Here is a 20,969-nt window from a genome sequence, read left to right on the forward strand (position 1 = left end):
TGAATAACACCAAAACACATGAACAGACAGAACATAAGAAAGATAATCCCATTATGTAAAACTGGCATCAGGGAGAAGTTGGGAAAGGATTCGGTGTGTTCCAAGTGCAATGACTGCAGGGACCCATATGTTTTTTTGTTTGTTTGTTTGTTTTTTACTGAGTCTCTTCATTAGCTACATGGCTAATATTTGTTAACTTCACAAGCTCCTCCGTAGGAGGATGATCTCCCCAACTGTGACAAGACAAACGTTTTAGCCACAACACAGATCGAAATTAAGTGAATCAGACATCATCAGCATCACTGACAGAAAGTCCGGCATAGTCCAAATACAAAGTTGTTCAAGGGGCTCAACAGGAGGGTACACTATGCTGTACTTTTGAAAAACAAAAGACAATGAAATGAAAAGCTCATTCTGACATAGCTGCTTAATAAGGAAAAATATATAACAGTCAATACAGATGTTTTGAAACATATTTTAGCTTAACTTAGCTCTCTTGGTGTAAGCGACAACATTTTGAGCAGAATTTCGGTTCTTCCAGCACTGAAACAATTAATCACGTTGATGGGTCAGCTCCAGCTGCAATGGGGAGTGTTAGCATATCATCCAGTCTGCTGAGACCAGGCCCAATTACACACATCATCATTGTTTTTTTTCATCACATCACAAACATCTAGTAACATAGATTTCTGGAACATCTTTTTGTTGTGTACTTATTGCACTGCCATGACTTTATGTGATGCTTTTTGCCGTAGTAAGTGCCTGTAAAGTTTTCTTTACTTAAAGCATCGATACTCATACTCACAGACGTAATTTGAGCAAGAGTTATTTCTCAAAAATGTAATCTTTTGCTTCTTTGAATTTGTGGGGAGACTTTCACTCCAGAAGTCATCCTGCTGGATCCTCTAACTGTTGTTCAGACTGAGTCCGGTGGCTGGCTGCTATAGCTGTAGCATGCATGCTTTGTCAAGTAACTCACTTTACAATAATGAGTACCGGTTGATCTTCATACAGACAAGGAGCCAAGCGGAACACTTTACACAGTCAAACACACAGTCTTACGCGCACACGAGCAAAGTTGGGCACACGTTTATGGTGCCATGGCTGTGAAAAGTGAGCTTTGATAAGCTTTTGAAGCATAGTTCAATAAAAGGGGTTTCATCCTAATGGTGGTAGTCCCTTTTACTGTGAGGACGATTTCCCAGAATATGATCAACCTCTGAGGCAATGCCTGCAGTCATCTTTGGAATTACCTGTGGTGCACGAAACAAAGGAAGAGCACACGATCAGTGGTGTTTGACTAGACCACATAATGGCATAATTATTCAGTAAACCCAGGCCTAGGAAAGGATCTTTATACCTGAATGGCTCCTAGATTCTCTGTTAGTTGATTCGGATTGGAGGATCCCAGCAGCACTGAGCTCACTCCCTCGTTCCTCAGGCACCAGGCTAAAGATAGGGGATAGGAGGAGTTTTTACATTTGTTATTGTGGTATCAAGGTATCAGACAGTATGTAGTGAAACAATGACTCTGCTAATGTGCAACATTGTCTTTGTTTGCTTTCACAGGAATGGAAAGTTGAGGGCCATGGGGTGTTCACATTGTCCCTTACCTATGGCTAGCTGTGGCAAAGTACATCCGAGCTTCTCCGCGATATGAGCCAGTTCCTTTAGCTTGGCTTGTTGTTTTCTCCCATCTTCACTCATTATTTTCTCCCTCAACCACTGGTATGGCTAGAGGAGCAGTAAAAGTGTAAGAATTAGAATTACACCTCAAATTCAGATTATGTTATGTGGTTGTAGTACCTGGATATGCGTGAAAGAGTTAAAACATATAGCACTAGACGGGTGGTCTACTGAAATTTAATTTGTACCTTCATTGAGGCTCTGGAGGATTCTGGGACGCCGTTCTCATACTTTCCAGTGATGATTCCACAGGCCAGAGGGGACCAAGAGACCACACCCACACCTGAGATAGAAAAAACACCGCTTAGCAACAGGATACAAAATCTATCACAGCGTCAAATCTTTTCAAATAAAGCTTGAATTCACTATAGACTTACCGATCTTATGGTAGAGTTCTGGTAGCTGAGTTTCCACTTTTTCCCTCTGAAAGAAATGGTATTCAGCCTGCTCACATACAGGTGGAATTAGATTAAACTGCCTGGCCACAGAGTATGCCTCCTGATTGAATGTGAAGAGGGAATAAAAAGAAAGGCATGTTTAAGAGATTAGGAAACATGTGCAAACACCGAACTTTATTATAAAAGATTTTCTTCTTATTCTTTTCCCACTTCTGTATATGGCAGGTAGAGTTTAAACATATGAGCTCATTTTGGATTTCATCGTTCCTTTTTTACAGTATAAAGAATATGGGAAGTCTTTTACAGTGTGGATAGCTTCAGTAGTGAGGGCAAAATGGATATCTTCAGAAGATCTATCAATGTACTGTATTTCATTGTACATGAACTTAAATATATGTTTATCCATAGGAAATCTCTTTGCAAATTGACTAGCGGATGTTATCACATTATATTGCACCATAGAGTAATATGAGACTAAACTGGAGCTGTCACATTTAACTGCATTTTCCCATTTTTCTGAAATCACTCAGGAAGATGTCTGAGTGTGTAATTGCTTTGTAGTGCTACCTTAGACAGAAAATATATGTGTCATAGTAGTAAAAAAAGTTCCAACAATATGACAACAAAAATTAATAAATATCAATATATGGCCCAAAAGCTCTGAATAGAGCACAGTTTCCTAAGAACTATTTGTCACAGGAAGCCTTTTTTGAGCAGAGTCGGTCTCATATTGCTTGTTATGAGATGAACAAAGACTTTTTCCATCACTCACCATAATCTCCATGGCGGACCACCGTGATGTCCCCCAATACATGGCCATCCCCTGGTTGATCACATGTGTCATTGCTCTCACTATCTCTGTAAAATTAAAATATCAAAGAGCAGACACATTGTCGTTAATTGAACAGCGGATGGCGCCACAATTTCAACTTTCATATGACATGCAGGAGGACCATTTTCATAACTCAACTGATGACTTGCAACATCTTAACTCTTAACTTACATTGTTTTCATGTTGTAGTCACAAAAATTACAAGAGAATTAGATTCAGATGGCATTTTTCATCATAGAATAAAAAAAATATTTAAAAATACTTGAAGAAGGTTTAAAGAGAACTTCAAGAGCTTTAAAAACAAGCCTTTGGTTAAACTGCCACTTCCAGGAAGTGTATCTTTGACATGTATTCAGCCTCTTTGTTAAAAACGAATGCTCCATTTAAACTCGCGTAAGCAGGAATAGTTTTCTGGGGTGACACTAATTAACTTGGCCAAATGCTGCAGGGGTTAAATGAGAAGATTCAGCTAACCTTGGCAAAATGTTGCTTGTACAGCTGAACAAACCATAGAAAATTACAACTGAAGAGGCTGAAGTCAGCCACAGTCGCCTTTAGTGGTTTGTGTATTTGTGCTTTAGAATGCACCAGGGAAGTAATGGTGGGGGGAATAGTGGATTAGCTAACTTGTATTTAATAACAACCACTTTGAAGTTCTTTCTCAAAGGAGTCTTTAAACAAGGACATCTCCAATAGGAGGAAATACAGCGATTATTTACCAGTTATTTTGAATTGGTGTCTGTTGTATGGTGTGCGCAAACTCTGTAATTACTGAAGAAAAACAATAACAAGGTGATAAAGTAATCTTTGTGCTTGCTTTAGTCTGTAATTGCTTTAGTTCGTAATTGCGCTTTGCGTGCATTAATGAAATATCTGCTACATTACCACAATGCAAACTGTGGATGCAAAATATTAAGCGAGGAGAGTGAAAATGAGAGTGAAGAGATGAGACCGCAGCCGAGTATGATTAAAAAAAGAGCAATTCCTTTTCATCAGTATCTCTCTCTGGACCAAAATGTAGCTCAGTGAGACAGAGAAAAAGTGTGCGTGTGGGTGAAGCAGGTGGGAGGGTAGAGAAATAACAGTACATCTGCTCAAAGGGGGGGGGGGGGGGGGGTGTTAAGGACAGAAGGAAAAATTTTGAACCAAGTAGGAACCTTGGAGGCATAAACAGTTCGTAAAGAGTTTGTGAATATATGAATAATCCACCTCAATGCCGGGAGGGAAGGATGACAATGTGATTCACACCAAACATCCCTGCTAGTCTTAAAATAAAGTTTCTTTCCACAAGGCCGTAGTCACACTGAGCCTAGTGATCACGTGAGATTTCTAACGAACACCATCAACACCACACTCACAAAAACCCACTGCAACTTTTCAAGGAGGGCAATGATGTGGGTAAAGTTGTTGGCACGTGCACATGGCTACATGTGCATGTATGAACAACATGTACTGTATTATAATGAGATATGTGTACAATTCAGATGAGAAGATCCCTACCACTCCCAAATCTGCACAGTGAACATGAGGCTACAACCGGCAGCAAGTTAGCCTAGTTTATCACAAAGGCCAGAAACAGGAGAAACAGCTCGTCTGGCTCTGTCCAAAGGTAATAAAATTGACCTACTATAATCTCGAAAGCTCGTTGATGAGCATGTTGTTTTCCAAGCTTCAAGTTTTAATGCCATGCTAAGCTAACCGGTTTCTAGCATCATATTTAGCATACAGACATGAGAGTTTATCAGTGTTTTCATGTAACTCTCGGCCAGAAAGCGCAAAGCACATTTCCCACAATATCTAACTTTTCCTTTGGTTCACTATTTATTGGCACATACAAGAAAGTCTTAGTTATGTTGCATGCTTTCCTGAAGATGCTGAAACACGACCATGTTGTTTAGTAATTTTGTCTGTGCACACACAATTATCAAATACTGTATATAAAATATTGTTCAGAACTAATCACTTGATGTTTCATATTGACACAGCTAATTAACTATGTGAGCTCATGCATGAAATGAGGGTAAAATTCTGTAGAATTTGTGTATTAAATGCATGAGGCTCACTATTGCAAATTTGCAAACTGCCTGGCTGCTAGCCAGTATTATCAGCCTGTCCTTAAGTCCTCTAGTCCTCTCACAGCAGCAATATGCCACTGAGTAGGGAACATTTGGTCAGCTCGTCAACTTTAGCCGGCAGGTATCACAGCACCCTCCTGCATAGAGCAGCAAGAAGTGTGGAGGAAAGCAAAGAACACACGGATGTCCATATTTGTCTGGGCAGGTGTCTATATGGCGGTCTAGGTGTCTTTGTGAGTGTTGCTTTACTGGGAGCTGGTGCTCATTTTGAAGCTGATGTTTATCCTTCTCATGCATATACACAGGGCGGTAAACAATATGTCACATCACAGGAGATTTTCAGTGGCTCACATGGTCCTTTCTTTGTCCTGTGATCGTGGGAATGATGGTTTTGATTGTGTAGCCTAAAGGAAGACAAGTATTTATGTACTGAGTGGGTGAGATCATCCTGCAAGCTGTGCTTTATTGCTGAATATTTGAGGACAGAGGTGATATCCTGGCACTTGAAGGAATGTCCTGACTGGATGGCTTTGGTTTGTGTTCAGCATGCTGTGGCAGTCCCATTTCATTTGATCCCCAGTGAAAAACCCTTGGCTGGGGGCATTATTTTAAAGTCTATTTATCGATGCCATGTCTGCTCTTTTCCTCTGCCTCTGTATCCGATTCTTTGTTCACTCTGTCTAGGGGATTTTCATACTCACTCGACTGAATGGATTCAATTTGTTTGATATTGCTCTGTCAAATGACACAGAATGACTGTATAGAAACACTGTGCTGTGACTCGGACAGTTTACTCTGCAGGCTACGTTATGCCTATTAAAACAACAAATTGATTATGGCACAGACGCTTTTCCTTTAGGCACCATCTCATCATATTTGCTATAAGGTGAGTACTTTGTGAACTACACCATGTTAGATGAAACACCAGCTTGGCCTTTAACCCTTTCAAGCAAAGCAAAGCGGCTATACAGTCTCATCGCTATAAGTGAGAGCTGCAACAGTAAAGAGCAGTGGAGGAAATGAAAGGTGAGTCAGATTCTTGGAAGGAAGAAGGAAGATGGATATTCATGACAGAAGTTGGGCTTGCTCCTGCTATTAGACTGGAAACAAGCCAAAAAAACACAAAGCAAGACAAGAAAACAAGTAGTGGAGAGAAAAAGAGAAACACACAGATAGGGGGGAGTGGATGGGAGAAAGAAGGCAGTGATGGTAACAAGGGGAGACTCTGCAGCCATGACATCACTTCTCTAGTCCTTGAAGGGACACAAGTTGTCTCACACAAAGTTAGAAGCAGTTAAAGTCACAGGAACAAAATACAAATGCAAATTCTACTAAACTGCATGCACAAACACCTGTTAGTTTGCTTCACATTCTCATTTTGGTAACATATTTGGAGCTTGAGTGCTTTTTATTGATGCTGTTAATCCTGTTTAGGCTTCAGGAACACGTGGGTGTGTGAATCAACACCTTAGACATGTGCATAATGAGTCCTGCTTATTGCAAATGCCCACAGAGATGTAGAGGTCTCACCTTTTTGCATGTTAGCACTGCTCCTCCATCCCCAGGAGAAGCTATTTAGGAAACCTTACAGTGCTAATGCATGAGGATACTCAGTTTTGTGTGCCTGTCTGTACATGCAATCCCACTCTCTGAAGTTGTTAAAAGTGACTGACGATTTATGACAGAAGCCTTGCTCGACCTTAATAAAGGATGAAGCACAAGTGCACAATATTTTACACTGATTAATGGACCAACTGTGTTGTAGAGCCACTGAAAGCACAACACACTCAGCCTATCATACATTTATATTGGTTGTCTGTTTTCAACCGGACATCTCTCTGTTTAGTTTCTATCACCCTGTCAGAGATAGGATCAATTAATCTATCAATCAAATTAGACTTCTTGACATCAGTTGTCAATAGTGAAGTGACTTTATCTGCACAGGCAGCTACTAGAAGGCTTGACAGAGCGGGCCTTAGGGTCTCCCTGCCATTCACCAGTCCTACTAGTGACAGCAAGACCCCTGGAACGATAAATATGACAGATTGGACCTCTGAGCCCACAGCCCACAGGCTCAGAGGGGAGGAAGGGGGGTAAAGGGGAAAGACTGGAAAATATTTTAGTGAGACCAGTGGGACTCCACCCTTTCAGTCAAATACTACCTGTGGATGAGGATTTGTGTGTAAAGACAGAACAGGGGACCCGAGTATGTGTGGTGGCCACACCACGGGGGAGTAATTGAGGAAGAAACTGGAAATGTGTAAAAGAAATAAATGGTGACATACGGTAGATGTAAGGGAAAGGCAGCACTAGAGTGTTGATGAACGGAACGCACAGTAGGGCTTGTATCTAGTGAGACCAGCCCAAAAATACACCAGCTTCCCCTGGGGGGCCAGATAATCCTGCTTCTGAAGAACAGGGAGGGCTGGGAGCGGGTGCAGCTCAGAGACCCTGTGGAAACTAGCGATCCCACAGAGACAGAGAGAGAAAGAGAGGGAGACTGGTAGACTAAAATAGAGGATGAGAGATGAGGCAAGATTGTACTTGAAATGTTTGTGTGTGTGGGTCAGAGTGACACACACACACACATACACATACTCACACTCACGCGCACACACACACACACACACACACACACACACACACACACACACACACACACACACACACACACACTTGGCCACAAAGACAAACCCCTTTGGTCAAAGGCAAAGGTCACCAGTCCGTTGAGGGCAGTGGTCTTGTCAGTATTTCTCACTTTCTCATGTTACAGAACAACATGCATTGTCCCTGCCTCAACCCTCTACCAGTCCCTCTGGGATCTGGTCAGTGCTCACTCACCCTCCATTGGAGTGTTGCTGTCTGGCCGGTTGGCAAAAACAACATCCACATACTCAAGTTGCATCCTCTGGAGGGAGCCCTTTAAACCTGAAGGGAGAGGAGGAAAGAAGTTGAGAGATGTAGTTTAAGTTAAAGACAGACGATAACAGTTAATAGAAATCGTGACGATTGAGCATATTTATTGTAGCGATGGAAAAGATCACCAGTGTCACCATCCATAGCGTAAACACATCCATTAATATTTATGATTTCCAATAAGATGATTTGGCATACTTGGAATAAAAACTCTACATAGCCCACGTAAACCAGGAGTATCTTCCTCCACTCCATAAATATTGCTAACACCAGTGGACCTAGGAGACTTATTACAGTATCATTCCAACATGTTAGCAAGTGAGAAATCTTGTCCCTTGATATCTTCAGACATGGACACATTGGCCTTGATCTGCAGAGAAGAGTGCAACTCCCTCCATTTCTTCTTGCTAATTATCCAACTACAGGAGTAACTCTGTACAAAAATGGGATTTTTTGCCGTATGCTCAATTTATAGCGATGCCCAAAACAGTATACAAAAATTAGGTATTCAAGAGCGGTAGCTTTCTTTTTGCACTTAAACCATGGCATCAGGTAAAAGGAAAAGTAGGGTGAATTGGATCCTGGGGGGTTTCTAGGTAACATGCTCATAAACGTGGCAAAGTGACAGCTGACCACATGTGACCCAAGGCCCGCCATCTGCAACTGGCCTGAGAGCTCACAAATGAATCTGCGTTGTCATATCCAGTCTGGTTTACCCAGTAAGAGTCATGGTTATGGGACTACGACTTCCATTTTCCAAACAAAAGAAATGAAGTCATTATCACCTCAAATGCTAACCTAATGTCCCATCATCAACTGGAAGATAATGTGCTTTTTCTGACCATTAAATTTAATAAAAGATGATTGGGTATGATTGGGATGATTGAGTATTTTTTTGAGAGGAATAAAAACCTCTGTGTCATATGCATATGCAGAGTGATTTGTATCTAATATTGTGAACATGAACAGCTGCTATTTCACTCAGAGTTAGGCAGATTAATCTGAATCTCAAATTTTTTTTTCTTTTTCTCAGTTTAATCACTTAATTCTTATTGGTTTTCTGTCCAGCAAAAGGGAAAGCTGTTATAAGGCTGGGGGACACGGTTCAATAAGATGGAGCAGGTTTTGTTAGCAGCCCTTTTTCAAACCACATATTTTAATTTGTCGTAGCAGGAAATGCACAGTTGTAATTAATAACATAAAAAATGGCACCATTCCATTAAGCTGTCTCAGCTAAGTCATGAAAGTAAACACACATGCATAATAGCACAAACTAAATTTCTGGTAGGAATTCAGCCATCGTTTATGTCATCGATTACACTTGTGCGTTTCCTTCTATGACATGTTAAAATGTCTTCTGTGCTCATAGCAGCACATTTCAGGACCATAAAGTCCAAAGTACAAAGATTCAGTGAAGTACAGCTGAAGTTATGGACAGATCTCTATAGTCTCTTTATGTTTTAATTAAGGCAAGACTAGGTAACTTTCGCGAGAAGATTCTTCCTCTTATAAATGAAAATGTAAATACAGGTAATAAAACGCATCACTTCTGAAAAAATGAAATTTATATAAACATTGTTAAACATAACGCTACACATTGCTTATTGAAAATAATAGAACTAGTCTGATTTTTTTTATTTTTTTATTTTAGGCTACTGTCAAAAATATTTAGTTGTTCCTTTCACACAGTGCCATCTTTTTCCAGTGCAGAAACATTCATTATATTCATTATATTCTCTCAAACAGAGAATTTAGGACCAATTTTAGGATAAATCTGTGTCAAGCTGAGCTCACACCACTATCTCCTGGCGAGAGGATCTATGTGAAAAAAAAGCACCACACCTGTTCAGTCCTTTATCCTTGTTACATAAATAAATGCTGTTTTGACAGTAGGTGAAGGAACCAAACAACCCAAAGCCGAGAGGATAATAAGAAAGATGAGACATCAGAAAAAGAGGTTGCACTAATTTCTTTCTCCTTTGCTCAACTGAACATACAGTAACACTGTACATTGAGGAGAGGATAAGAGATGGCAACGTATTGTGAGCAGATCCGTCCCCCATTCAAACACAGAGAAGAGCAGAAGAAAGATGAAAAGCAAACACAGGAGACTGACACAAAGCAGAGTAATAGATAGACAATGCAAAAGACACTCTTGCGTCCTTGAGTATGTGTGAGTGTGTGTGGCAGATTAGTGCCAGAGGCTTCATCATTGCCCGCTAATCCCATCTGAGAGTTATGCTCTCCCCGCCACTGTTAGAACCATTTATTCCTTCTTCTGTCATCTGCACTCCCACAATGCCAGAAACACCCATTACATGGATCTTAATCTGAGCCTGCACCATCAACACGAGCAGTTTCCGCTGTCTCGTGGATTAGCTAGAGTTTGTGGTTGTGTCTATTTTTGTAACCGAGAAAAGATGTTGAACAGCAAAGGTATTGTACTGGCATCTGCAATGAATAATGTGTTCAATTATGTGCTCTATGAATGTCTCTTTGAAATGATGAAACTGTTGAGGAATTTTATTTGTCCTGTGGGAAAATGGTAAACACTTGCTGCTTGCTAGACAGACTTTGACTTTTTCTTGCACTGTTGCCTCAGAGTTCATCCGTGTTGATCTCTGCTATTAATCATTAATCTGTGACACCCCATCAAACCTAAATGTCACTTAACCAGTCAAGTGATTCGTTGGCTGGCCTGTGGTGGCCCCTACAAGTAGTAAGGAAGATAGTGTCAGCAGGTGTTTCACACTGCCAATTCATTAGCCTGTGGTGACATGTGCCCCACCAGTGGCGACATTGACACCGCAACTTTCTCTCACAGATGCTACCTATCATCTGGACAGGCAAACTTGGTTTAGTTTATTAGAAATGAGACTTCCCCTCCCCCTCTCCTTCTTCTGCTCTCTCCTACTTTCTCTTTCTCGTTCCCTGTCCTTTTCCTCCAGCCCTTTCTAAGTACATCCCCCTTCCCTTGTTTTGGGGGAATTTTGCAGAGGCTCTCATGAATGTTAATAACGTGGGAGAGAGCTGAGTCACTGCAGGAGGTGCTCTGCGCTGTGGACTGGATGGCGAGTTGTTAGGGAGGTGGGGTGGATCAGGCCCGGGTTGTAAGAAAGGTTTGTCTTTCCAACCTTGAACAAAGCCATCTCTCTTCTAAAAGAGGGCTTAAAGGGGAGACAAAAGGAGAGCAAAGGATACTCCTCGGGTTATGCAACTCTAAGATGCAAACATTTGTAGGAAGACACCTGTGAAGGTATTACAAGTGAACAGATAAAACATCTGTTGAGGTTTGATGTACCATCGGTGAATACAACTTTCAAATTCAGCAGCTATGCACATGGTGTGAAAAATCAAAGGGAAGAGAAGAGACACAGACAGGAAGAAAGAAGAGGGAGGAAAATAGATAAAAGAGGGAGATTACAGGAATGCAGCGGGGCTCCGAGTGATGGGGTGATTTGAAGGACAAAGCGGAGGAGAGGAAATCGACTTGTTACCTTCAATGATGTGTTTTCTGTTGAGGCCTCTCTCTGTCTCTGCTCTGGAAAAGGAGGGAAAGAAATGCATGTCACAGATGTTAACACACATTCCTGCACAAACACACAACCGCTCATGCTTTGAAGCGGATCATTTAACATGCCGAACAAGAGCCTGCATAACAAAGTACCTGCATGTCACTGAAGAGAATTACACCCACACAACGCTCCTCATTGCGCCCGTAGCTACAGAATAAACCGTGCAGTAGGCAAACACACGACTCATTGTCACTGATCACCAGTATTTTGCCTGTGGCCTCCCAGTTAGTACGACTTTAATGATTTGCAGGTGAAAATATAACTTGGCAAAAATTGGAGCTACTGTATGTTTCAAGGAAATTATAGTAGTTTTAATGCTTTTAAAATGATTATATACCCTGGATACATATAGACGTGTACAACACCTGCCACTTTTCAACCAAAAGTTGCCCAGTCATAGCTTTTACATGCCAAGCTGGAACGTAAGAAATAAGGCCTACTGTATTTAGGTACACGTACTTGTACTTAGCTTGATTAATGTTCAACTTTATATGTCAGTTTCTATAACGTTTAGAGAGAAAAGTTATACTTTTAATGTCACTACATCTATCTGTAGTTTCTAGGTGTTTTTACAGGCCATTATGCTTAATTCAGATTATATAATGCATTGCTAAATTTTTCAATACCAAAAAAATCTAAATAGTATTTCTAGTATAGTAGGTTTTCATTGTATCGTAGTTTGATCTAGCACCGCCTAGACCTTCTACAACATAAAAATGCCTCTTTTAGGTGACTGTGTCAGGAATCTATAAAATCAGTAATTAGCATCACCGTGTAAAGTTGTTATTGTGAACATGGTAGCAACATTAGCAACCATCTGGAGTTGTGTTTCTGGCCACTGAACTAATCTAAGTGCAATATTCACTCTCCTTTTAGCTGTGGGCTTTTTGTCTCCATCACCTCCTGAGGGAAATATCCGGCTCTTTAGCTGCTATATACTCCAATATGTTTGCCAGATAGTTGCTACCGTTGTCCGTCTGACATGTAGCATGTAGTGGTTTATCAGAGCTGTTTTGCTGAAAATGGCGCTGATAAGAGTGGTTGAGAGGAAACCAAAACTTTCAAGTTGTCGGCCGTAAAACCAAGACACCTACAAATCTCCAAAGCCGTGCTCCAGTGATTTATCTACAGCCCAGCCTATGTTTACTCAGTCACTTTCAGATTTTCCCTGTCCCTGCACTTTATTCCCTTCTTTTATTTCTGCTCAGGTGTTTTTCTGTTTTCTACCTGCTATTTGTCTTGTCCTTGCTTCATTTCACACTTTCTGCCTCGCACCTTCCTGTGGAGTACCAGCCTGCTATGGTTAATAATAACAATGTATTACAAACACAAAAACATGATGTCCCTCCTCTGTATTTTCCTGTCTTCCTGACTTAAGAGTAAAAAAGTGCAATAGATAGTAAATGTACAAATATCTATGTTTGGATGATGAGATGCTTGACAACCTCCTCAGGCACTCTCACAGCTCACTCAGTTGGGGGTTAAGTAGTTGTTCTCTGAATCCATCCGGCGTTGAGACTGATTTGGTACCTTGACGGTAGTCTGAGTGGATGAGCTTAAATTAAATTTACACAATTACACCCGGGCCCTACTCTACTGATCTACATCAGATCCTTAAAAAAGGACCAGCAGGCGTATGTAGATGTACAGGGGGAGCCTCTACGTCCCTCAGTATAAGCCTGAAGACTTAAACAGACGGAATGTGACTAATGCAGATTGAGAGCAGAATACTTCAGAATGAAAGTGAAGCAGATATGATGCTTGGCAGTTTGGCACGAAGGCTGAGGAAGGGTAAGAAGGGGGGTCGAGAACATGGCCGTGTAGTAATGTGTATGTGCGTATGCCACTCAGTTTTTGAGTGTGTCTTTCTGCCTGTGGGTTTTCTAAAATGTTCGATCCCATGTCGCGCCCTGTTTTTGGAGGCGAATGTTTTTGCTCAAGGTCTGTTTATCGAAGATTGTCACAATATAAAAATACAAACAGTACACTGTCCCAAATGTCCACCCAGCCCGCCCGCCTACCCACCAGACCTGCACCGCTGAATTTAAGTCAGTCATTTAACACACTTGCCAAAGAGAAGGTACACACAAACAAACAAAACAAACAAAAAACAAACAAAAAACAAAACAAAACAGATAGACCAACAAACACACTGACACAGAAAAAGCCAGAAGTTTACCTGTATTATGGGGTTACATTCTCTGCTTCCATTTTCTTTACAAATGTAAAGAAAGGCTGCCAAATTGCATAGAATCAAAGAGAGAGTGACTTATCTCCTAGCTTGAGATATTGTATACTCTCTTTGATCCAATGAGAATATGTAGGGGGGGAGAGGGTCTTTCCATCTGAACAGTGTGAGTTGCCTGGCCCACAAAGTGCAAAAGGCCAGCATGTTGAGCTTATGATTGCTTAGATGCACACCCTGTGGTGCACTACCAAATAAAGCAATAAAAGGGGATGGATCCATTGGCCCCTTTACTATTTTAGACAGAGTACAATATTACACACACTTGCATACACACACTTACTTTCCTCCCCAGTAGAGCTTTGTGGTGATCACCAGGCTGGATCTCCTAAGGGAAGACAGACAGACACACCAAAAGGCCAAAAGAAGAAAAGACTTTAAAGTTTTTCTCAAAAAGATTTTGTGTGAATCACCATGTTCATACCTGCATGTGTGAATGATTGCATGTGTGCGTGTGTGTGTGTGTGTGTGTGTGTGTGTGTGTGTGTGTGTGTGTTTGTGTGTGTACATGCAAGTGTATCTATCATATGTACTTGTGTTTATAATGATAGGAGTCTCCTCCAGTGACCCTCACTCCTGCAGTGTGAAGTGCCAGATGGGCTGCGCTTCTTTTTTCAAACATGAAATTTATCCAATGTGAAGAATCACAGTGGGACGCTTTTCTCTGAAGTCTAACAAGATAGTTCCCTCACTATAAAATTCCCTATGCTCAAACGATCAATAATTTAAACGGACCCAGAGTTGAGGTGAAGGCAGGCAGAGAGCTGGCATGAGTTGCCGAGAAGGGCAATAGACATAACTGAGTCTTAATATTGCAATGTGGCATTGCATGCAGTATACAGTAGTTGGGATGAAACAGAATTTTTTCTGTGCTGCGAACACTCACCAGCGCCTGCTTGGTATTTCAACTGTGAACCATAGGCATTAGCAAGTTTTATGTGTTTAAATATTTACATTTTTATATAATGAATTGATTTCATGGATAGGTAGGGAGATTTCAGTGGATCAGCACTTATTTACAAACTTTCATGCTACTAGAGAGATGGTGAGATGGATACACATTCTGCACCTTCCACTACATACATGAACATATTAAGCAAAAGCATCTTGCACACAAGAGTGATCATTTTACGAGTAAATATAATTAAAGCACAGCAAAGCCATTGTCTTTAACTTATGTGTATGGTGATTTTGTCGGACGACGTCACAGTTATAAAACCAGGATTGTAGCAGTGCAGAGCAGCAGCTTGGCTGCGTTTCAGTCACTATTTAATACTTGTTCCCTTGTCTGACAACAGAAACAGATTAACAAGTAAATGAGAACAGCTGTATTGAGAGTTTGATTGTATTAAATACTGTGTATGTGTGCACAGAGAGTAGTAGAGAAGCAAACAGATAAATAGTTTTTGACCTAACGAGGTTTTGACCTAATCTTGTTATTGAAATATTGAGACTCTTAGTCTTGTTTCTTCTGAAATGCTGGATACTTATACCTCTTCCGGCTTTAAAAACACTTCAAATGAAACAAAATTTAACCCACAAAACTCTGGTCCAGACTAGCTCTAGAGCCTGTGATGAGGAGTCACACGTAGGCATTGCTTCATTTTAAGTCACAAGCAAAAGAGCAGGGGAAAACCGTCTCGGACAATAGCGCATTTCCATCTCTGTGGCAAAGTTTCTTGAAGGCCCTTTCCTTTTCCAGCATGACCGTGGCCCCATGCACAAAGCAAGGTCCATAAAGATGTGGTTTTCCGGGTGGAAGAACTTGCAAGGCTTGAACACAGTCCTGACCCAACACCTTTGCTATAAATTGGCACACCAACTATGAACCAGGCTTTATCGCTCAGCATCAGTGCCTGACCACACTAATTCCCTTTTGGCTGAAGGGCAGCAAATCCCTGCAACCAGGCTCCAAAATCTTGTGGAAAACCTTCCCAGAAGTGTGGAGGCTGTACAGCATCATCGAAATACCCTTTGGTTTGGAATGAGAATTTCAACAATCACATATGTGTCTAATGTTTGTGTGTCCACATACTTTTGTAGTGTATATGCACACTCACAATTCAAACCTATTCTTGGAACACATATAGAATCTTTTGCTTTGTTAAGAGACTGTGCTTTACCTCCAGCACTTTTTCTTGATGATGTTTCCCAGGATTATCTCTGCTCTGCGAAGAAAAAAAAAAACACAAGGAGATAATGAGATTATATCTCAGAGTGCCATTTCTCTAAGAGCATGTAAGCATGACTGTTATCTGCCACGCATCTACAGCATAAATACTTGATTAAAAAGCAGAAGGAGTTCAAGATAACGGCTTAACGCCTCTTGTATTGTACGCCTGAAATTCTCCACAAACCTTGAAATTAATACTTATCCCCATACAGCTACAGCATGTCTCGCATTATTCACCGCTACAATATCCCGGCCTATAAAGTTAGATTGAACTGTGAACATAATGGGGAACCTCCAGTGATGAATAAGATTATGTAAATCACTTTAGAGTCACGGCTACCTTTCATTTTTGGCGGCCTCAAGGGAATAATTCCTGCTCTGGGGCTAAACCTTGTTAACATCTTGTGTCCTATGGGGGAAAGAGCTGACAAAATCAGAATAGTGCTCTGAAGATGTGAGATAGATAGCAAATCAGAGACATCACTCACTTCCCCCCGGAGTAGACCTCGGCCGTGTCGAACAGATTGACCCCGCTCTCATAGGCGATAGTCATCAGCTGCTCTGCCACCTCACAAAGACAAGGAAAGTTTCTGCTCATGGACTTCAGTGTGGTATCGTACACGATTATAAATATTAACCATATTACAATTCAAAAAAAGGATGGGCCGGGAAATTCCCTGAAGAAGCTCAAGGAAAGCAAATCTGTATGCTGCCGAGACACACTTCACCAGGAAAACTGTAGAGGCTGCTTGTTGATCAAAGTTGTTTGCTGCTCAATATATTTCCCAGACAATTTTGACCTAGTTCTCGTGCCTGCAGTTCACTCAGGGCTGTACACTGGAAGGCCAATTTTGTCACGATCTCTCCCTCTTTCTGTACTCGTCTCCTGATATGTTTTGGTGATTTTGTTTGTGTCTGTGTGTGTGTCACTTAGTCCCGGTGGCCATCAGGCATTGATGAGCTGTCCCCAGTTCATTGTTTTCCCCCCTTCAAGGCCAGATCAAGCCACTGGAGGAAGGTCCTCCACATAATAACTTGTGACAGGGAGGAATAAGACCTGATCACTTGGCCTTGGTAGAGCCAGCAGGGACTTAACAGCCTTCTGTGACATTGGGAAACTGATACCGATGATTATCGATTAATGTGGCCTACTCACAATCACACCATTTTACATCAAGTAACACTTCATTGCTCCCATGTGGGCTACACACTGGGTGCTGTAAACCTTCTCAACTGATCACTGGCTGTATTTGCGAAGTCTAAAATAATGAAAGCCTACATCTACTCATGAGCTGTGATGGCTGAATGATGGATTTGGCATTAAATCTTACCTCATCAGAGATCTGACCTCCGAATGTTACCCACGTGCCTGTTGAAGGTAACGTCAAAGTCAGAGTTTTGGAACAAGCAAAAAACATACAAGACCTTTTGCATGTAAAACCATGCTCAGGAGCCATTATAGCAATGCATTAATTATTACTTTGACATTTTGCCATGGACACATGACAAAACACCCCCGTTCTCAAACCATCACAGCCAAATGTCAGGGTTGAGTGTTGATAGGTTGAAAGAGAAAAGGATCACTGCCAGATCAGTTTCCTGTGTTTAAAGCTACTATGTGATGAATTTCTATAGGACTGCAGAAAGATTTTGTATGTAGACAAGCATAGTACTGGAGAGAATTCGTTCAGTAGTGACAAGTATTCTGTCTAGCACTCGAGATAGTTTTAAGGTCTACACACAGAAAACGTTTTGTTCCTATGAGGACATTTTTGCATGTGCCAACATTATGTTTGTGTCTGTATGATCTTCTCTGATGACAGGTTATCTGGGTCATGTTTAAGTTTTACTCTTAACTCCCTCATTTTCCCTTTAACTTGGCAAAACAATGGAACTCGCTACAACTGCACATCAGAGAACTTAAAACTTATGGTTCATTCACTGGCCAGTTAAGGCCGCGGCTCATTAATAATCTCTGCTACCATCATGTCTTGTCTTGTCTTGTCTTGTCTGTGGTCTTTTCATCAGCCCTCTGCTTTCATTGCATGTTTTTGTTTTTTCTTACTGATGTATTTAGTTTTGATCATAGCTAACAGTGTTATACTGTTGCGTTATGTATTGGTGGATGTGTACTGGACTATTTTGGTCATATTTATTATGTTGTCCATGTAACTTTTGTAAGATATGTTGTTTTATTCTATTCTTGTTGCATTTTATAACATCTGTCAGATGATGCGAATTAGAACGCTGGCTCATTTAAAGTTTTGTTTCTGAACCTAGCCAATGCTGTTAGAATTTTGATACTGTCTTCACAATCCTCTGTTGCCTGATCCTGTCACATGCTGCTTGTTGTCATCTCCCACTAATAAGAAATAATAAAGAAGCCGTTAGCTGTAGCTAACTGCACCGCGGGTGTTTCGGCGGATCAAGTCAGCTCAGCCTGATTTTCTAAGATGGCAATAGTCAAGTAATAAAAACAAAATGTAACCCATTATTATCTGCTGCCCAATTTAAAAAAGTTGACAGTACAGTTGAGGCAGTGGAACACAGAAATTCACGTAGAAACAAATAAATTGCAGAGTTTTGAGTGAAACTCTCAAACACTCTATTGAGGAAAGGTGTTGGAAGGAATCGATGTATTTCTAGAGTAGATAAATGACGGGTTGTCCTCTCTGCTGCTCTGTGGTGAAAGGTACTACTTGGGGTCATGTTTATGTGTTATTCTTTTCTTCTTCATTTTCCTGATTATTAGCCTTAAACGGGTTGGTGCAGATAGACAGACAGCACCTGTCACCTGCCAGAAGCTAAAAAAGGTTTAATAAGTAGCAGCACGCCCATGTATCAAGGGTCAGATTTAGTCTCGGGTCAAGTGAGGCCCTTTTACTATATCTGCACACAAGTGAATGCACTCATGCACAGACTGCAGTTACGCACTGTATATAGAAAGAAGCAAAGCACATGACTGAACACAGTTTTTTTTGACAGAATTTTGATACTCTCCTCCCAATCTTCAGCTGCCTGATCCTGTCACATGCTGCTTGTTGTCATCTCCCACTAATAAGAAAAAATTACAGAAGCTGGTGTTAAATCTCTAGTCAACTGCAGACAGACTGGTGAAGGCTCAGCCAAATTTTCCAAGCTGGCAGTAGTCAAGTAAATAATTATTTTTCTTTCTATCAGCTTTCAGCTTTATCTGAATTATTATCTACTACACAATTTTTTAAAGGAATAATTCAACATTTTTGGAAATATGCTTGCTCACCTTGTTACAGAGAGTTAAAGGAGAAAAAAAATACAACTCTCATGTCTGTACTGTAAACGTGAGGCTGCTGACAGCACCTGGTTAGCTTAGCTTAGCACAAAGATTGGGCTGAAGAGAAAGACTAAAGGTGACTGTGTCTGGGCAAGAAATAGTCGATCCCAAGTAAAACCACAGTGTGACATTTTGACGCCTCGATTTTTGTAAGGATTAGACAAATGGGATATAACATGTTAATTAGTGAGCTCTAGAGATTCTTGTAGGCTGGTTTCGCTGTGGAAAGTCTTTCTACTTGCTTTTACTAAAATAAGCTTTTCCCAAAATGTCAAACTGTTCCTTTTTTAATTTGAATATGCAGACACTGAAACACAGAAACCCACATAGAGTCAAATGCTAAAGTGATCTGTTTTGATCCTAAGGGTGAAATGACTTTTTCCCTTGCTGCCCTTCACAGAAAACTGGTACAAGAAGAAATCATTGTTTCGCTCAAGGGCACCACTGCATGGCTGAGGCTTGCCAATATCGAGGCTTGCAACTAATTGATTTAAGTTGAGGGACTGTCTCCCTGTTTACTATTACTCCGTGCTGCTCATTGTGCCTTGGCTAAATCTTTAAAATAAATCACTACAGAGATGATTAACTAACTCATTCACAGATTTTCTATCACTAGATGTGATTCAGTATCTGCCATGAGCCTGGGCAGCACTGCAAGTTATTTTGTCTTCATAGACACACCCCCTTCAAGGGATATGCTGCAACACAGCACATACACACATGTGCATATAAAGATATGGCCCCTTACACACAGACGGGATTTACCAAATGAATCAGCCCTGTCAAGATGAATGAGAGTGTTTACTCTCTGGTGTGCATTCTATATGTGTGCTAATTGAAGTTTTTGCTGAAACCAATGCTATTCATTAAATATTAACAGAGGAAAATGTTAACGCTCTGCAAACAGCTTTGTGTTGTCTCTCCTGAGTTCCCATATGTATGAAAGATGCATGAGGTTTAGAATAGGGTGAAATGATATAGTGAAATTTAAAAGACTATCCCCCTCTGCTCCGCTCCTTTGCTGGCTCTACATTCTCTCTACACACACGCACACACACAGATGAGTTGAGTTTGCACTTCAATGCTCATGAAATCATTAGACATTTACCTCTGAAGCTATTTAAATGTACTCACCAAGCCCCAGACAGGAGACACGCAATCCAGATTTCCCCAGGTTCCTGTGAAGAAAAACAGAGTATGATTTAAAAAAAAAAAACAGAGTTGTTTAGGCTCAAGATGTCTTCCGTAAACAGAGTCAAAATCTATGTTGTTTCCACATCATAACCTGAGAGACCCAACTGCAATAACATGCAGCAATTTTGCTATGTGGAGCTTAAATTGTAGGGAAAAAAATCAATTGTAATTCAAGTGTGCAGCACTTAATAATAACAATGGCTGGTAGTTTCTCATGTTTGATCGAGAGGAGAATTGCTGAATGTGAGGGTCACCTTTATCACACCTGCAATCGAGAATCAGAATTGAGAGATTACAGGGGGGAGGACAGCTAAATTATTCCATTAATATGGATCCCACCCTGTTGGGAAGAAAAAAGAAGCTCCCTTAAGACCCTGAAAATTATTCTACTCCTAAATGAAAAAAATCCAGTTACTGTTTGTACTGCAGCAGCGGTGGGAACTCTACTTTTTGCCAAGTGTTGCCCTTTGTCGCCCCCCCCCCCCATTGCTCACTCAATTACTTCTTCTCATACTCAGAGCCTTCGACATCCTCTTACAGAAGGGAGCACTTCAGTCCTCGG

The 20,969-nt window shown here is 40.9% G+C and overlaps 1 protein-coding gene across 3 annotated transcripts in view; it reads right to left on the reverse strand.

The window, feature by feature from the left end:
- Positions 1–15: 15 nt before the first annotated feature.
- kcnab1b (potassium voltage-gated channel, shaker-related subfamily, beta member 1 b) overlaps positions 16–20,969 on the reverse strand; it is a 37,192-nt gene continuing 16,238 nt past the window's right edge. For all 3 annotated transcript variants that reach the window (XM_040143250.1, XM_040143252.1, XM_040143251.1), the window contains 13 exons: positions 20,348–20,391; positions 17,232–17,269; positions 16,389–16,468; positions 15,851–15,895; positions 14,011–14,055; positions 11,405–11,448; positions 7,833–7,919; positions 2,857–2,942; positions 2,064–2,184; positions 1,875–1,969; positions 1,614–1,734; positions 1,361–1,449; positions 16–1,253 (listed from right to left, as the gene is read on the reverse strand). In XM_040143250.1, coding sequence (XP_039999184.1) covers positions 1,164–1,253; positions 1,361–1,449; positions 1,614–1,734; positions 1,875–1,969; positions 2,064–2,184; positions 2,857–2,942; positions 7,833–7,919; positions 11,405–11,448; positions 14,011–14,055; positions 15,851–15,895; positions 16,389–16,468; positions 17,232–17,269; positions 20,348–20,391 — 985 coding nt within the window. In that variant the 3' untranslated portion in view covers positions 16–1,163. The remainder of the gene's footprint in view (positions 1,254–1,360; positions 1,450–1,613; positions 1,735–1,874; positions 1,970–2,063; positions 2,185–2,856; positions 2,943–7,832; positions 7,920–11,404; positions 11,449–14,010; positions 14,056–15,850; positions 15,896–16,388; positions 16,469–17,231; positions 17,270–20,347; positions 20,392–20,969) is intronic.

The sequence above is a fragment of the Xiphias gladius genome, chromosome 14, assembly GCF_016859285.1.
Source record: "Xiphias gladius isolate SHS-SW01 ecotype Sanya breed wild chromosome 14, ASM1685928v1, whole genome shotgun sequence".
NCBI classification, from domain to species: domain Eukaryota; kingdom Metazoa; phylum Chordata; class Actinopteri; order Istiophoriformes; family Xiphiidae; genus Xiphias; species Xiphias gladius.